At 37.5% G+C, this 18,173-nt stretch overlaps 1 protein-coding gene across 6 annotated transcripts in view; it reads right to left on the minus strand.

Annotated features, from left to right (window-relative positions):
* klhl13 (kelch-like family member 13) overlaps window positions 1-18,173 on the minus strand; it is a 63,828-nt gene that overhangs the window by 9,612 nt on the left and 36,043 nt on the right. For 3 of the 6 annotated variants that reach the window (XM_051109651.1, XM_051109653.1, XM_051109652.1), the window contains 5 exons: window positions 16,972-17,043; window positions 11,823-11,967; window positions 7,922-8,054; window positions 4,947-5,143; window positions 4,061-4,856 (listed from right to left, as the gene is read on the minus strand). In XM_051109651.1, coding sequence (XP_050965608.1) covers window positions 4,061-4,856; window positions 4,947-5,143; window positions 7,922-8,054; window positions 11,823-11,967; window positions 16,972-17,043 — 1,343 coding nt within the window. The remainder of the gene's footprint in view (window positions 1-4,060; window positions 4,857-4,946; window positions 5,144-7,921; window positions 8,055-11,822; window positions 11,968-16,971; window positions 17,044-18,173) is intronic. The other 3 variants (XM_051109655.1, XM_051109654.1, XM_051109656.1) reach the window with 1 other exon arrangement.

Raw genomic sequence — 18,173 nt, forward strand, 5'->3', positions numbered from 1 at the left:
TCTTCATCTGTTCTGGCTTATACGGGACCAAAAATATAACTTTCAGACGCTTTATATCTGTAAATTAACGAGAGAGACAGCACCGCTGAGAGACTGTCTTTAAACTATGGGATCTATCATCAGGATCTGTCAATGCACATTTTTAAAACAAGCTAAAAATTAAGGGAAAACAAAGAACAAAAAAACAACACAACACTGCATAATTGGTCATTCCACAACTATGTAACAATTCCGAATAACTGGACTCTGGATGTAAGCATTTTTTTCTTTAGAGCCTATTTGTATATTTTTTGGATACAAGGCCACATCACCAGCTTTCTGTGCAATGCAGCTTTTGAAATCAATCACTTGTCATTTGTATTTAACTGCAGTAACGGCAAGCTCTTGCAAATCTTGTACTGAGAGTGACAAATCAAACACGCTGGGCAGTAATATTAGACTGTGGGCAGAGTCCTCAAACAGTATGGGGTAAAAAGATTAAATTCAACTCAAAGCAATAAATTCCACTTGACCCGCATGACGGTGGTCGCTATAGAAACATGAGCGACTGAACGCTAGGGGCTTGAGTGTCGTCTGATAAACATGAGAAAGGCCAGAGAGTGTGTGTGTGCGTGTCAGTGTAAACTGTATGCAGAAAGCTGTAAGTACGTTTTTTGTGCTTTTCATCAGTGTCGCTGTGGAAGTAAGCCTGTCAGAGTTCATTATGCGTGACATTTGTGTGCGTTTTTTTCCTGTCCATTTTTAAGGTGCTGTACATATCTAGTCTGTGTCTTTGTGTATAGTTATGAGGAGGACTGCTGTGGATGATGGGAAGGTCATTTTGGATTGTGTGGACATTATTGTGTTTGCACTCTATGTTCCTGTGTTCTGCTACGTGGAGCTGCGTCTGAATTTTAATTACCCACGTTCCACTGGGCCATTCACCCTGTGAGAACTATCATCTCCGGTTAAGCTCCACCTTTGCCTGATGCAGTCATACAACCATAGCTGCTGGAATAATGACTATAAAGCAAACAGTGCCGAAAGGCGAGAAATGTCTCTTCATAAAACGGATATAAATCCAGTACACTATTAATATTTTTGCTGAAAGCTCTTTTTGCCCCAATGGCAATTAGTTTTTGAGTTTCACGGTTACTCCATCCATGTGCAGCACCAATAATTCCTCACTTGTGTCGTTTTACTGGCACGCAAACTGTAGACTAGAACAAGCTCATTTATATATATATATATATATATATATATATATATATATATATATATATATATATATATATATATATATATATATATATATATATATGTATGCTCATTTCATTTTTTATATATGAAGAGTTCAGATGCAAAAGCCTCTAAATCCATCTGACCTCTTTCTTTAAAAAATGCATTTTTATCAGGCTGAGGCTGGTATTTCAGTGAGTTTGAAGTAAAAGTATTTGATGGACGTATAATGTGTGTCAGGAGCATTCACTCAATATCATTATCTCATTTTTGACCAAGATAGCTTTTAGGGGGTTTTGCATCTTAACTCTTCATATGTTCCCTAATAGGGCTGCCCTCTATTAGATGACTAACCGTTAGTCGACGAGAGGCTTGGTCAACCAAAATTGTATTAGTTGCAGAAAAAAAAGTCCACCTGTCCGTGACCAACAGATCGTTAGTGGGTGCTCTATGTGGTAATATAGGACATCCAAATGCTCACCTATCATTCATTGACCTCAAATATGGCTTTTTACCTGAAAGGTGTATAGCAACTTTACATGGCTGCCCAATCTAATGTTAACCTCTTGTAGAAAAATGTGCGCTATGTAAATGTCTGTGGAGTGTGGAAGCTGAATAGTAGCACGCTTCCTGCATGACAGATGGAGGCGCTGATGCAGTGACTTGCTCTTAAATTACTCCGACATTTTTGGTCATACAGATAAATATAATACATCTTTTGAATCTGTAAAGACTCTATGTGTATTTGTGCGCACTCACAATAACAATGAAAGGTTGAGCTTTTGTAAAATAATTAGAGCGAACAGGACGCGCTTTCTGCCATCTCGGTCTCTGTGAACTCGTATATCCGGAGCGTGAAACTCTGTGTATACTTGCTTTACAGACATGAAAAAATATATATAGAGAGAGTGAAATGTCTACTTTCAAATGAACCAATTCAAACAGTAAAACAAATATTCTCCGATTATTTAATCCGTATGAAATGTACATACAGGCACATCCACTACTGCGTAGATGACGAGTCAGTGTCGCCGACTTCAAAGTAACAGCAGTTTATCGATAAATTATTAAAACACTAACGCAGTGTCCTTGCTATTTTTCCCAGACACATTCATAATTATTATATCTGCTGGTGTGCTGTGGCAAGCTTTATTTGCATGCACTTGAGCACTTATTAGGCTATGTAGGCAGTTAAAGGCTCATTATTATGATTTATATGGTTTATCAATAAACGTGTGACTAATGCTTAAAATGAATGACTACTGGTTGACCTGAAAAATCTTTTTTTGAGGGCAGCCCTAGTTCCTAAACAATCAAACAACATATTTAAAAAAAAAACAAACAAAAAAACATTAAAATATATTATTATTACAGTTAAAAGTTTTGTTCATCCAAAAATTTAAATTCTGTCATTAATTACTCACCGTTATGTCGTTCCAAACCCGAAAGACCTTCGTTCATCCTTGAAACACAAATTAAGATATTCTTGATGAAATTTGAGAGCTTTTTGACCCTGCATAGACAGCAACGCAACTACCATGTTCAAGGCCCAGAAAGGTAGTAAGGACATTGGTAAAATAGTCCATGTGACATCAGTGGTTTAACCGTAATGTTATGAAGCTACAAGAATATTTTGCACGCAAATAAAACAATAAAACTTTAAGAATTTATTTTTTTGTGTCAGTCTTCAGCGCACATTCACAAAAGTACCACAATGCATACGTGTGGTGCTGCTGATGCAGGAGCTGACATTTTGACCTAGAATCCAGAGGCGCTGCGTCTTGTTTACAAGCAGAGGAATGCACACACGTCACAATATTTTTGCACACAAAATGTGTTCTTGTAGCTTCATAAAATTATAGTTGAACCACTGATGTCACACGGACTATTATAACGATGTCCTTAAAACCTTTCTCGGTCTTTAAAGTGGTAGTTCAAGGCGTTGGAGGGTCAGTAAGCTCTTAGATTTCAAAATCTAAGATATCAAAAATATCTTAATTTGTGTTCTAAAGATGAACGAAGGTTTTAAGTAATTAGTAATTAATGACAGAATTTTCATTTTTGGGTGAACTTGTTAACCACATATGCAGTAAAGTTATTATCAATATGAAAATGGACCATCAGCAACAAATGGATAAGCAATATATTTTTCATCAAATGTCATAGCTTGATCTTCTGGTAATGTGGCAGCCTTCTCTCTGGTGATGTATGCCAGACTTCACTGATCTGATCCACTGCAAGTTCGCATTCAGATCTGCATTTTTCCAGTGAACAACTGAGGAGAGAACCAAGTCTGCACTCTACATTTAAGAAAAAAAACTTTCAATTTTGGTAGTGTCCAGTTCTTAGCATCTCACATAACAAAACACAATGGTGTCATGTTTATCCTTACTGCATGTAAACCAATATTTCATGTAGTTTGGGTTGTAATTTTTATCTTGTGTAATTTTGTTTAGGGTTCAGAAGGCAGAGGGGATGTCAAGTAACTCATCCATGCAAGTATCTGCCTAATTATGCCAGCTTCTACAGAAGCAAGAATATTTTGAGTCACAGCCCACCAGTTGAGAACCACTGACATGATTAGCAACACCCCTTAGGGGGCAGCACTGCTGACAAACTAACTCTCCTCCAGGATCAAGTCAAATCTTTCTATAATTGCGACCAAACGAAAATACCATATTTTCGTTTGATCGACTTTTTTTTTTTGGCATCCTCACATAATTATCACTGCAAGACACTCCTATTAATGTTATATTTACAAAACATGTTAAACGACTGAAGCACATCATGTGCCTTGGAAATCTGTTCCCTGCTGTGACACTGAAATCCCTTCCTGACTCACCCAGCTCTCCTGCAGCGTTTCTCCCGCCCACAGCGTATAGATGTCCTTTGAGAGCGCTCAGATGAAAGAAGGTCCTCTTCTCATTCAGACACGCCACCTGAATCCACTTGTTATATCTCGGGTCGTATCGAAACACGGTATCCACAGCTGTTTTACCTTTCGTGTCATAGTTACTCTGTCCCCCGACCACATACAAAAAGTTCCCGATCACCGCGATCCCGTGCTGGTAGCGCGGGGCGTCCATGGGTGCCAGTGCTTTCCATTCGTGTGCTTTCTCGTCAAAAAGTCGCAACTCTTTACTTACGACCAGCTGTTGCCGTAACACGCCCCCTAGCGTCACTAAATGAGTATTGTCGGAACGGATCACAGTTCGTTCCGACTGCATCACCGGCTGCATGTATGGCATCATCTGGTAGTTGCTGGCTTCTAATAAAAGATTAACACAGGTATTGTCCGTACGCATGAAGTCGACAGTCTGTACGTGGTTTATGAGTTCTGTCGGACTCATGAGGGGGAATCGGATATTGCGCATTAGCTTGGCGGCGTATTCCATGCGGCCTTCTTCGTAGCGTAACCAGCGGCACGCGGATTTAAACAGGTCCAGCTCGCTGCAGTGTTTTAGACTGTTAGAGGAGAGCACAAATGCTAGACGTTCAAAAGGAAGTTTGACAAACTCGCCGGTGCCGAGTAGCGAGGGGAAATTTTTCAGGATAAAGTTGTTGACGTATTTGTCCACCTCCGTGAGGTTGTAGGTGTTGGCGATGCGCCCCACCTCCACGCAGTTGTCCAGCGACACCTAAGAGGAGGTAGAAACGGCATGTTAGTATTACAAAACACACTGCAGAATAAAAACGTTCCCAACGGAATAGTTTGAACTGTGTCCTACCCCAGAAATGAGAAAGACTTTGCAGAAGTCAAGGACAGGCAGGATCTGGAGAAAGCTAGCAGCCTCTAGGGTGTCCTGTAGGTTCTCCATGTTGAGAGAGAGTTTGGCGGTGTAAATGAAGTCTATAATCTTCTTTAGCCCTATTCGATTCACACCATGCAGCTTTATACACATCAAATCCTGCTCTTTCATTCCACCTGAGGAAAAAAAAAAACAGAGAAAGAGAGGAAGAGATGACGGAGTGAGGAGATGAAAGCGAGAGAAAATCAGCGCACAGAAATATTCAGGCAAAACAGATATAAAACGGGGAAAAGCAGATGAGGAGAACAAGGAAGAAAAGAATGGGGGAGGGATTGGCAAAAAACGTTGCAAATGAGCAGATCAAAGGCAGAGAGGGGAGAGTGACAGAAACAATAAGGAGAACGAGAGAAAGAGGAAAAGAGAGAAAAGATAAGCGAGTCTCACTGCAAGCTGTCACCAATTCTCTTTACCATGATAATGAGCCACTTATTCAAGAGCCACGTTTGAAATAAATCAAACCACTTTCATTAATTCAGATGTGATTTCTTAACTATATGGAGACAAAGAAAGAGAGAAGGAAAGAAAAAGAAAGAGAGCAAAAGGGATAAGTAGAACACAAGGGAAGAATGAAAGAAAGTAAAACAGACAGCAATTATGGGAGTCTTGCCTTGCTGAAATGCTTCTGGCACACATGTGAGAGAAGGACTTTGATGGGGTTATAAATACTACAAACCTGCTATTAGATAAAAAGATACTGCACATTTACACTTTCCATACACATTCAAAATGTTGTAACCTGGCGGGATACGATTTGTGCTTGAGCAGAATGAAAAATGCACGTTGCATGACCTGACATAATCACAGCTAATCAGAAAATATTTAACGATTATTGTAACCTTATTAGAAGCTACATTTTTGATGGGTGTGGCTACCGACCATAATGTTGCAGAAACAGAAATTATGCGATCAACAAAAATGTTTTTATTTACAAAATTTTAACCACTGAAGTCATATGGACTATCTTATCAATGCCCTTTCCACTAAGATCGCACGATGGTGGCCCGCTATAAGGTGACTGCAACCCTGTGACAGGATGTTGTCCAGATGAAGGCCAAAGGAATGACCTTTTCAGAAGAAGTTAGTCGTTTCAAATCGGTGATTTCTCAAATATTGCAGGTTTGCACTGCCACTAACTCATTCAAGTCCCCCAAAAAGGCTGGTCGTCCACGTAAGACAAATGCTCAAGAAAACATAATGCAGAGACTCTCAATGGGAAATCGGTTCAACACTGCAGCTGGAATTGCTTGCCAGTTCACTGCTTGCCTTGGATATTTTGTCAAAGATGTTAGTAGGACAGTGGTATACCTACAGCTGATATTCCTTCAAATTTTGAGCAAAGATGATTAACAAAATTTCAGAAAAAAAAAATCATATTTATATCGTCTCTAATTTTAATTTCCACTGTAAATTTTCAAAGACTGTGTATAGGTGTGTGTTGGCTATAGAACCCGACCGATATGGGTTTTTGGGCGCTGATGGCGGTACCAATATTAGGGAGTAAAAACAAGTCTAATATTGATATATCGGCCGATACTCTTTATGTATATATTATAGTACAGTACCAGTCAAAAGTTTGGACACACTACCCTTCTGGGCCTTGAACGTGTCAGTTGCATTGCTGTCTATGCAGGGTCAGAAACTCTTGGATTTCATCAAAAATATCTTACTCTGTGTTTAAAAGATGAATGAAGGTCTTACAGATTTAGAATGACAAGAGGGTGAGTAATTCATGACAGAATTTTCATTTTTGGGTGAACCGTCCCTTTAAGTGGCCCTTACATTCAATATGAACAAGCTATGATCAAAATACATAGCTTATCCATTCAAAATGGATAAAGGTTGTGCAAGAGCATTTACATTCAATTCACAGCGTTCATATCTGAATGGCTTTCATACAATACCTTTTAAAGATTTGGGTTGTAAGATTTTAATGTTTTTGAAAGACTCTTCTACAAAATACAAATACAAAAAGATTGTATTTATTTAAATAAAAATACAGTAAAACTACATTACTGTGAAATACAGAATTTATTTATTTATTGCATTTTAATATTTAATATTAAAATATGTTTTATTCTTGTGATTCCAAAGCTGAATTATCAGCAGTCATTACTTCCATTATGTCCATCTTTTGTGGAATGATTCATAACCGTAATGCATCGATAAACTGATTTTCCCTCAGCTCTAGTTAGGAAATGTGTTGCCTGCACAAGCCTGCAGAAAGAGGATTCCCTGGACACACTGCTTCTTTATAATTGTTTTAGTGCTCTCTCATTATTGTTTTGTGTTAAAAACTCATCCAGGGTTTGGTAGTATGCAGTATTAAACGGCATAATTATTTAGGGAATAGCTGAACTCAATTCAAATAATGAAATGAAGTCCTTTCCATCGAACAGATTATCTCCGAACAAGCTTTCCCAAATAACCCCGAGCAAATCCCTTGCTTTCTTATCTTTTTTTTACCTCTCTTGCTTTGTTCTTTCTTCCCAAGAAACGGAGTGTGCTTCTGAGAGAGAGAGGGCGAGTGAGGGAGGGGGTGAATAAAGCGAGAATCAGGAACATTCTGAGCTCTGAGGGAAAGTCTCTGGTGTGACTAAATGAGACTGACATGTTACTGATATTTACATGATTAACAAGAAAAAAAAATGCAAAAGAAGATTTAAAGGCACAGTACTAAACACAAACAAAATCAATCCAGTATAGCTGATTTGTAGTGTAGTACATCAACAACTTAACTGGAATCTCTTTTCTCTTTCTCTTCTGTCAAACTTTGACCTCTTGGCCCAAAAACCAAAGTGTTTTTTCTTCTTCCTTCCTTTATCCCTTCCTCACCTGGAAACTTGGCTTCACCTCACCTAATCCTTTGTTATCCCATGTCTTGTTCTGTCGCTCACCTGTAAACATGGCTTTAAAGTAGTCGCTGGAGGAGGCCATCATGGCTCGGTGAACAGGAAACGCCTCATCCCCGTCTCCTGCCACCAACGTGACATCACAAAGCAGGCCCTCTATCCTCAACTGGTCAAACCCCTGAGAGACGGAGAGAAGAAAATGAAACAGTAAGAGAACTGACGAGCATTTCTGTAATGCACTTAATGAATTCAGTGAGAAGGAGAAAAGAGATTAAACAAAATGGTCTTGAGGAAAAGAAAAACAACAAGAACACTGAAGCATCTGTTGTTAGCACCCATAAAAACAGAGCATGAATGTTAAGGAGCTGTATCATTACTATGCGTCCCATGAGCGTCATTTTTGAATAAAAGATTGTGGGGTTAATTAATGAACAGGAGGTCAGATGCATGAGGGGACTGCAGCAGAGATGGACTCCCATGGCAGAGACGAGCCATAATTAACAGGACAGAGCCATCGTCCACTCACACACACATACACTCAGAGCTGCTGTGTCAGGCTCAATCCAGCAGCATGTGCAATAGCAAATGCCAAGCATGTGATAGGACGAGAAATAAGGCACAATCCAATCAGTGCTACACTTACTGAAATTACACATAAGCTTTTTAAGCACCAAACACTCTACTACACTGGCCTGGAGTTTTACAGACATGCCACGTTAAACGTGGAAAGCCAAGTGGCTGTCTTTACTCGCCTCGCAACATCAGCGTCTAAAGCAAAATCTAAAACTAAATGCCCTACTTGTGATGTGCCTTGTTTGTAAGTCGCAATGGGATGAAAGCATCTGCTAAATGTTTAAATGTAAAAGATGACAACACTCTGCTTTTGCTGCATCTAATATGACAGTAAAAGCATTTTGTGTTGATGCATCTCCAGTGGAGATCAAAATTAGAGAACAACCTACAATTTCTTAAATTTCAAGATCATTGCTTCATCCTTTTTGAAGTCATCCTAACAGAAGCAGAAGGGCAGTTTAAGAATATTTCATAAATGAATTGTATTCTGAAGCACATTATAAAAACCTAAATTACGTATTTGGAAAAAGAACTTTGATCAATATTAGAGAACAAGTTGTTACAAGGTGTTAATCTGGCACCTGGTGCTAATTTCCTTAATTATATGACAAATCCTATTTTAATGGCAGCATTCCTCCAATTTTCACTGAGATTGCAAGATGGCGGGCTCTAAGCTGACTGTAACCCTGAGACGGGAGGTTGTCCAGATGAAGGCCAAAGGGATGATACTTTCAGCCATTGCGAGAGAGGTTAGTCGTTCCAAATCTGTGATTTCTCAAATACTGCATGTTTACATGGTCACTAACTCATTCAAGTCCCCCAGAAAGGCTGGTTGTCCATGTAACACAATGCATGAGAAAACAGGATAATGCAGAGACTCTAAATGGGGAATCGGTTCAACACTGCAGCTGAAATTGCTTGCCAGTTCAGTGCTGAACAGGGAAAGGATCTGTCTCGGCACATTTAAGAGAAGTTGGACTTTGTGCTACAGTGGTTACTGTTCTCTAATTTTGATTACCGTTTTTCACAAAATAAAGGTTTTTATTGAAATGCCTTGGATATTTTGTCAAACATGTTAGTAGAACAGTGGTAGACCTACAGCTGACATTCTTTCAAATTTTGAGCGATGAAGATTTCAGAAAAAAATCCCCCAGATATTTATAGATTGTTCTCTAATTTTGATTTCCACTGTAAATTTACAAACACTGTGTGTAGGTGTGTTCGGGCTATATGTATATAGACCAATTCGGTGTTTGCAAACAGTAATGACATTTCTGTGGGCGGAGCCCATCTGGTGGCAGAAAATGACAGTTTTTAAGTGGCAGTCTATGTAAGCCATGGAATAAAAGAATAAAAAAGGTAAATTTGAGTTTATATTTTAACATTTTCACAATTCCGACATTATATCTCACAATTCTCATAAGAAAAATCAACTCGTCATTTTCCCCTCAGCTCAGAATCATTTTTATATCCCACACTTCTGGCATTCCCCCTCAGAATTGACAAACTCACTGTGAGTTAAATCAAGTTATAAAGTCCAAAATACAAGATATAAACTTGCATTTATGAGAAAAAAGTCAGAATTGTGAGAGAAAATAGGTAGTTTTATGCTGTAACTATATAAAAGTAACAAATTATCATTATTATTATTATTATGAACTGCATTTGTGAATATTATGTAGCCCTATTGTTTAAATCAAATTAATGCTTTCACAGTAGAGTAATCTTAGCAGGTTTCATTAGTCTGTCCATTTAAAGGTCTGTTTAACTTCAAATGGCGTCTTTGACGACAGTATTCTATAAAAATTATTTGCATTCTGATTCTGACATCCAAAGGCACAACAATGCATTTTATCTTTTATTCCATGGATATTACCAGTTTTCCGCCACTTGTTACCAGTGTTTTTCCGCAACCACAATGCACGCGCAGCTGCAAGTGACGTTAACTATGACGTCTACTCCAAATTGGTCTATTGTGCCACTATGGAATTAATCTTAAAAATAATATAGAAAAAAATAATACTTTTACATTTTTATTATTATGAGAATATTTAAATGAAACAAAATAGAAATAAAAATAGAAAAGGCCTAAAATGATTAATTGTAATAATTCTGTCAGCAGCTTTTTTTCTTTTAACAAAAGAAACGGACGTACAACACAAAACATATGCTAAAACACACACTAAACCTGCTTCCTCAGCTAAAACTCTCATTCTGTGTATTTTAGGTGTGTGAGGACACACAGAGCCTGGGGTTAAACATCCAATCAAATCAAATCGAGTGCTGTTCCCCAACAAATCACTGGAATCAAATCATTTTTCCAGCGGTTAGTGATATTATAGGCTGATGAGGGCTGCTGTGCTTTAGGACACATATGCCACGTGACAGTTTTAAACTGAAATGATCATCTCAGAGCGGCTGTTTTCAGCTGCAGCTTTCAGATATTGTTTATTTAAGGTATTTTGATTTAACAAACTGAATCAATTTTGAAGTTCAAATAAACATAATTCACTTCCTCTCACAGCAGTAGCTGATTTCAGCCTGAATGCTGATCAGATGATGGATGACAGCTGTCAGTGACACTGTGATAGGAATCAATAGAGTGACCCTGTCATGTCAATTTTAATTGTCAGTGCTGATGACATCTAGAAATCACGCAATACATTCTCGTAGCTTCATAAAATAACGGCTGAACCACTGATGTTACATGGACTATTTTAACGATATCCTTACTACCTTTCTGGGCCTTGAACGTGGTAGTTGCATTGCTGTCTATGAAGGGTCAGAAAGCTCTCAGATTTTATCCAAAATATCTTAATTTGTGTTCTGAGGATGAACAAAGGTCTTACGGGTTTGGAACACAATGAGGGTGGGTAATTAATGACAAAATTTTCATTTCTGGGTGAACTATCACTTTAAACCTACATATTCCAAAAATATGGTACACCATGCATCAGAGGGTTAAATAAATATGAACAGATGCACACAAACTAAGGAAATCAGGTGACCTTCACTTATTGATCTGTCTGCAATGACTCACAGGCAAATTCCAATTAAATTCTCACCTTTGTTCCCACACAAGCACATGCTGACACTCGTCAGGTGACCCGCGGGTAGGTGCTAATGAATGTTCTCATAGACCTCAGGGCAGGACTGAGCCCACCACCAATGAGGATGATGATCATAATATTATCATCTTTATGTGTAAACTAAAGCCTGACTGCCAGTAACAGCAGAGATGACCTTCACAGTCTCTTCCAAACACACACACACACACACTCTCATGTGTGATATAATGCCGGAATGGCAGATGGTGACACCCCACATACCCACCCTGACATTTAGTAAGACACATTTGTAATCACACACTCACCTGTAAAACCACAGAGCTGTGTGTGTTGCTGGTAAAGAAGCGTGTGTTTCCTGTTTTTGAGGCCTGCAAGTGGGACGAGAGCCCCATTTCACTGCATCCCAGTGACACCTTCATCATCTGAGCATCATCATCTTCCACCAGTGATCTGTCCATCAGAGAAAGAGAGAGAAGAAAGGTTAATATGAGGGAATAACCTGTTATGCGTGAGAGGGGTAAAGATCAAACTTGTTTTGACAGCAAACACAATATTGATTCATTAGATGTGAAACAGATGTGGGACCTCCTGATTCCTCAACAAGAGTATAGCACAGAAACCCTTCTCAAAATGATAAACACATCACACAGACACATATATACACAACTGAACGTTCACAACACAAAGCACATGTAGAATGGCAGTTTCCCACTATTACACAAAGTTTAAACACAATGTTACACAACAAATGTGGTCGTTTGATCTCAGAAACAGCATGCTTCTTACTTTAAAGAACCTAAAGCTAATATTCATGAAAAGTTTTTTTTTGACAATTTACGAATAGGACAAGAAAACGTTTGTTTTTGTTTTTTTTGCCATGTTACCGTTACTTTTCAGGGCATATGTACAAAGAAAAGCATCATGAAACCCAATTAAGTTGATCTATGTTCTTTCAGATGTTATGGTCAGCTTGTTTGGCCTTTTCCAAACCTAATGGTGAAAGAGCAAACAGTCAGAACATTTTAAGATCAACCCCTGCTTTAAATAACAGTGGAACAAAACCTGACGGACATTTATCTCTTTTGATTTCTTCCTTTTCTTTCTGATACAACTGAAGTATATTTAATATATTTGTGACAAACACCACATGACATTGTGTGCCAGTTTCAATCTCGCAGAAAACTGGCACTGGTCACAAAAATGTGACGCTGCGATTTTGTTCCTCACATTCGTGTCATGAGAGAAATATTTCACATGCATTTTACAACACTGAAATATAGGGCTCTGAAAATACAGGACTGTCTGAAACTGGGGTCTTTTTTATTTAAACTTTTATTTAGGATGAATGCATTAAACTGATTAAAAGTTACATTAACATTATTTTTGATGCTACAAAAGTTTTTGATTTCAAATAAATGCTGTTCTTTTGAACCTTCTGTTTGAAGAGTCCTGAAAAAAACATTACTTTCCACAAAAATATTAAGCAGAGCAACTGTTTTTAACATTGATCAGAAGAAATGTTGGGACATTCCATGTCAACTCAGCTGGAGGGTCCCCTGCTCAGCTTTTTGATTTTGCTAGTATTTTTTCTGAAGAAAGATAAACATGTATAGTGATGAAAGCCAAAATATGAAATGTTATGGAAGAATATTTACAGAGTAATCCACTATTTTGTTGAGGGGAATTTTCACCTGAGATTCAGAGCCTGATTGGAGGACCCTTTTTGAGATCCCTTTATCTCTGGGACTGAATGATATAAGGCCTTGAAAATGAAGATTCCAAAAGAAAAGTTCATTAAGAACTAGAATCTAAAATATTGCAATATGTTTAATACTTCTTGAGTTAGAGGCCAGCAAGCTTTGGAAAAAGAATATTTATGGCACTCAGAGAAGTATGTTCAATGCAGTTGACAGAAAGAAAACAAGATACATCTCTAGCTTCAACATTATGTGCTCTTCAGACCTTCCTCTTTAAAATAGAAGAAGTATCATATTTTTGCTAATTGACCCACATTTGATTTTTGACCACTGAAAATGTGTACATTTGAACAGTTTACTCCTGGAGCCATATTGAGATTTTGACCCACCTCTACAAAATAGTGGATTACTTGGTAAATATTCATCCATTACATTTAATATTTTGGCTTTCATCACTATACATGTTTATCTTTCTTCAGAAAAAAAAAATATTAGCAAAATCAAAAATTTGAGCCGGGGGAAGTTTCTGAAATTTGGCTTGACACGGAATGACCCGTTTCCAAATATTAACAAATAAGCATATTAGAATAATTCCTGAAGGATCACGTGACACTGAAGATTGAATTGATGTCTGCTGAAAATTATGCTTTTCCATCACAGAATTACACTACATTTTAAAATGAATTGAAATAGAAAACAGTTATTTTAAACTGCAATTTTACTGTACGTTTAATCCAAAAAAATAAATGCAGCCTATTTTTGACTTCTTTAGAAAACAAACAAACAAACAAAAAATCTTACTGACCCCAAACTTCCGAATGAACAAAATACACAAATAGACTTAATAAATATTCACCCCCCTTTAATGCAATACACATAAATGTTCTTTGGTGCAACGGACAGTTTTCAGACACCTTATAAATTAATACACAACTGTCTGGACTGTTGGAGTCACTGCTGTGCCAAAACTCACTATGAAGAGAGACAGAGGGGAAAAAAAACGTCCCAAAACCACTCCCAGCGGCTCTGTAAACTGAAAAGCACAAGTCAAGGGATGGACACAAGAACATTTCCAACTCAGTGAATATCCACTGGAGTATGGTTAAAATGAGTGTAAGAAAGAGACCGCTAAGGGAAACCGCCTAGAGACCAATGACAACTCTGAAGGAGTTACAAGCTTCAGCTTGCCCAGGTGCTTAAAGCAAAGAGTGGCAAAGAGAAAGCCACTATTCAAAAATGTTATATGACATCTCTGCTACAGTTTGCCACAATGTAAGAGACACTGAGGACAGCTGCAAGAAGGTTCTGATAAGACTAAAATAGATTTTTGACTATCATACAAAATGGCATGTTTGGCAAAATCAAGTTAAAAGACTCAGAAAAACACTGGCCCCACTGTGGTTGCAGCATCATACTTCAGAGATTCACTGCACACCTAGAAGGCTTGAGAGAGTAAAATGAATACAACAAGAATACAGTCTACTAGTATAGTGATGAAGGATCTCAAAATAAAGCCAGACATAAACAGGAATGGCTTAAAAACAGCCAATGTCAATGGCATGAAAAGAAGAAAACACACACGGGGGGTGAATACTTATGACGGATACTATGGAATTCACCATATTTTGCGTTCTGGACAAGACAAATCCAAGATAAAGTTTGATGGCATTGTTTCACTTACATAAAAACTGTTAAGAGGCACAGCTATATCTTTGACAATCAAAGAGACTGAATTCACGTCACTTTCATCAGTTATTGTTCATACTATTGTTCTTGCAATTCAATTTAAAACTTTCAATGCTACAGTTGCTTATAAAGTTGCTGGCCAACTGGCTCTGTTTTATTTACCTACTAAAGCTAATTTGTTTTTGCAATTGGTGCTTGGCGAATGTTACTTCTGGACTCTGTAAGCACATAAAATAATGAATAATTAAAATGGCCTCATAATAAGCACTTACGGTTACTTTGGGGCTAAGCAAAGATGACTCCTAAAGCTTGCGAATTTTCAGACTACTGAAGAACTGTGTGCAGGACAACAACTATGAACGGGTTTATTAATTTTGTCTATGTACTCAAGCCTTTAGCATGGAAACTACTCAAAGTTTTATGAATGAGGCCTCGGGACAGGACATCAATAATCAACACAGCACTGTGACATCTATTTCACAGATCTTCCCCTCACAGCTATAAGCTTCATGGTTTTAAAAAGGATATCCAACCAGGACGTATCATCCTTTCATCTGGTTTTACACTGTCTTGGATGAAAGGAATGTGGGTCAGGGGTTTTGGGATCAATCATGCTGTAGCACAAACTCTGGAGGTATGGGTGAACAAAACTAAACAAAAACAGTACAGTATTGTGATACTAATGTCACGATACAGAATCAATACAATGGTAACACTTTCCATTTGAAGGGATTGACCTTTTTTTTTTTTAAATAATTTTAAATTGTAATTTTAAAAAAAAAAATTAAAATGTAATTTAAATATAATATTGATTAATAATATATATTTACACTACAAGTCAAAAGTTTTTGAATAGTAAGATTTTTAATGTTTTTAAAGTCTCTTCTGCTCACCAAGCTTGCATTTATTTGATCCAAAGTACAGCAAAAACAGTCAAATTTTGAAATATTTTTACCATTTAAAATAACTGCTTTCTGTTTGAATATATTTTAAAATGTAATTTATTCCTGTGATTTCAAAGCTGAATTTTCAGCATCATTACTTCAGTTATATGGAGTAATCCAATAATGTAGAGTAATGATGCTGAAAATTTAGCTTTGATCATAGGAATAAATAACATTTTAAAATATATTCAATTAGAATGCAGTTATTTTAAATAGTAAAAATATACTGTACTTTGTACTTTGGATCAAATAAATGCAGGCTTGGTGAGAATTCTTTTAAAGAAAATTCTTTAAAAAAAAACATTAAGACCTTACTGTTCAAAACTTTTGACTGGTAGTTTATATATATTATTTTATTTACATATACTTTATTAATAAAATATTATTAATATTTATTATATTTATATTATGTTTAACTGAATTTCCAGGGAGAAAACTACATTACCCATGATTCTGTGAAGAAATCCACCAATCAGAAAATTAATTAAAAAATTAAATGAATTAAATTAAATTATCAAATCTTTGGTGCCTCAAACTACTTCAGTATTCACACACACACACACACACACACACACACAGACACAGACACAGACACACACTCTCATACAGATATATTGAAATAAACATTAATTAAATTGTTTCTATATAAATAATTAACATCTTAAAAATCAATATTTATATTTCTCCATTGTTTTTAATTCAATTATTTAATTCACAATTCTTCATGGGATTGTTCTTTCATAGTTCTTTTCCAAATTAAAACGGATATGTACTTTTGTGTAGTGGCTTGTCTATAACAAATACTTCTTTTAAAAATACCTATGTGAAAAATAAACAGGAACAACAGTCGAGCACCAAAACTGTTGAAAAAGTAGTCAGGCACTGTTGCACTCTTTTGCAACAGCGAACGATAATATGCACTGTATCATGACCCAAGTATCAAAACGGAATGGTGATGAAGGAATAGAAAATTCCCAGTTGAACTGAGCTCTAGAGGAAGAGTCAAGCAGGTCAGGGAGTCATTACTAGACAATGAGAAGTTGGTCAAATGAAAGAAGGATGGACAAGCCAAAAATGGCAGGCACAGTCACATGACACAAAGCACAGGCAGCTGATTGGTGCATTACCCTGTCAGGTGATAGGTTGGAGATGCAGCAAGCAGAGAGTGGGTGGTCCACACCACAAACGAGTGCTGGTGGCTGGCAAAAAACAACGAGAGATATAACATCACTAAATACACGCACATTCCCAGAAAACATGCCAACACACTGAGCTCCAAGTGTATGCACAAACACAAATGACAAGCGTCAATCGACGCACTCAGGAACAGGAGCGAGAAATCACAAGGGTATTCATTCAATTAAGCAGTTTAGATTGATCTGAGCCTCTAAGTGACTGATAAATTAAATGATGATGATTGTACTGAAGCAAATCGGCTTGATGAAGACAACTTGACATGAAATGGCACGGCATAACACGCACACACACCCGACTCTGCTGATGGGATTGAGATGAGACACGACAGACAAAGAAAGATAGGTTTAATGATCCAACTAAATCAGGCCGTGTAAACTCACACTACGCACTAACCATCAAAAATATGTGATGCAGCAGGACAACGAGAGATATTTAGTGAAGAGGGGAGAGAATGAGATAAAAGGCGGTAATGCAGAAAGCGTGAAAGAGATACAGATGGATGGAGAGAGAGAAAGAGACAGAAAGAGAACAAGGGCAAGCAAAAGAGCATTAGCTGAACAGCATTCTTTAATAATTCTGTATTATGGAGAACAGGAAGAACAGAGCTGAACGAGACAGGAGAACAGCTGGCCTGTCACACACACACACACACACACACACGGACCTCGACATATTCCGCTTTGATTAACCAACATCCTTTTCAACTCTCCTGGATCAGATCCCTGCCTGTTAATTAGGATTTGAGCACACACACAAACACTTCTGCTCTCTTTTTTCCTCTTGATTCAGATCATATTGCTGCAAATCAGTTCAATCACCCTGGGCATTCACTCCTCAGAGATGAGGATTAGAAACCCACCTGAGGTCTGTCTGATAATGACACATCAAACATTAGCAAATGGGTGAAAAGAGAGCGAGTGAGATGGGTTTGATATTATAAAATGTTTTCGCAGCTAAATATATCTGGCATTCTGTTGTGCCCTTTCTAGACTGTTCTTCCTAAAAAGACATTATAGTGAAGGACGACTTTAAATCTAGGACAAAAGGCTTGAGGGAGGAAACGTATACCTGCTGTTAGAGGAACTGCAGATTCAAGAGTTTTGATGTTCAGACTGGCGAAACGCAAGATCAA

This window comes from Labeo rohita, chromosome 5 (genome assembly GCF_022985175.1).
Source record: "Labeo rohita strain BAU-BD-2019 chromosome 5, IGBB_LRoh.1.0, whole genome shotgun sequence".
Taxonomy (NCBI): Eukaryota; Metazoa; Chordata; class Actinopteri; order Cypriniformes; family Cyprinidae; genus Labeo; species Labeo rohita.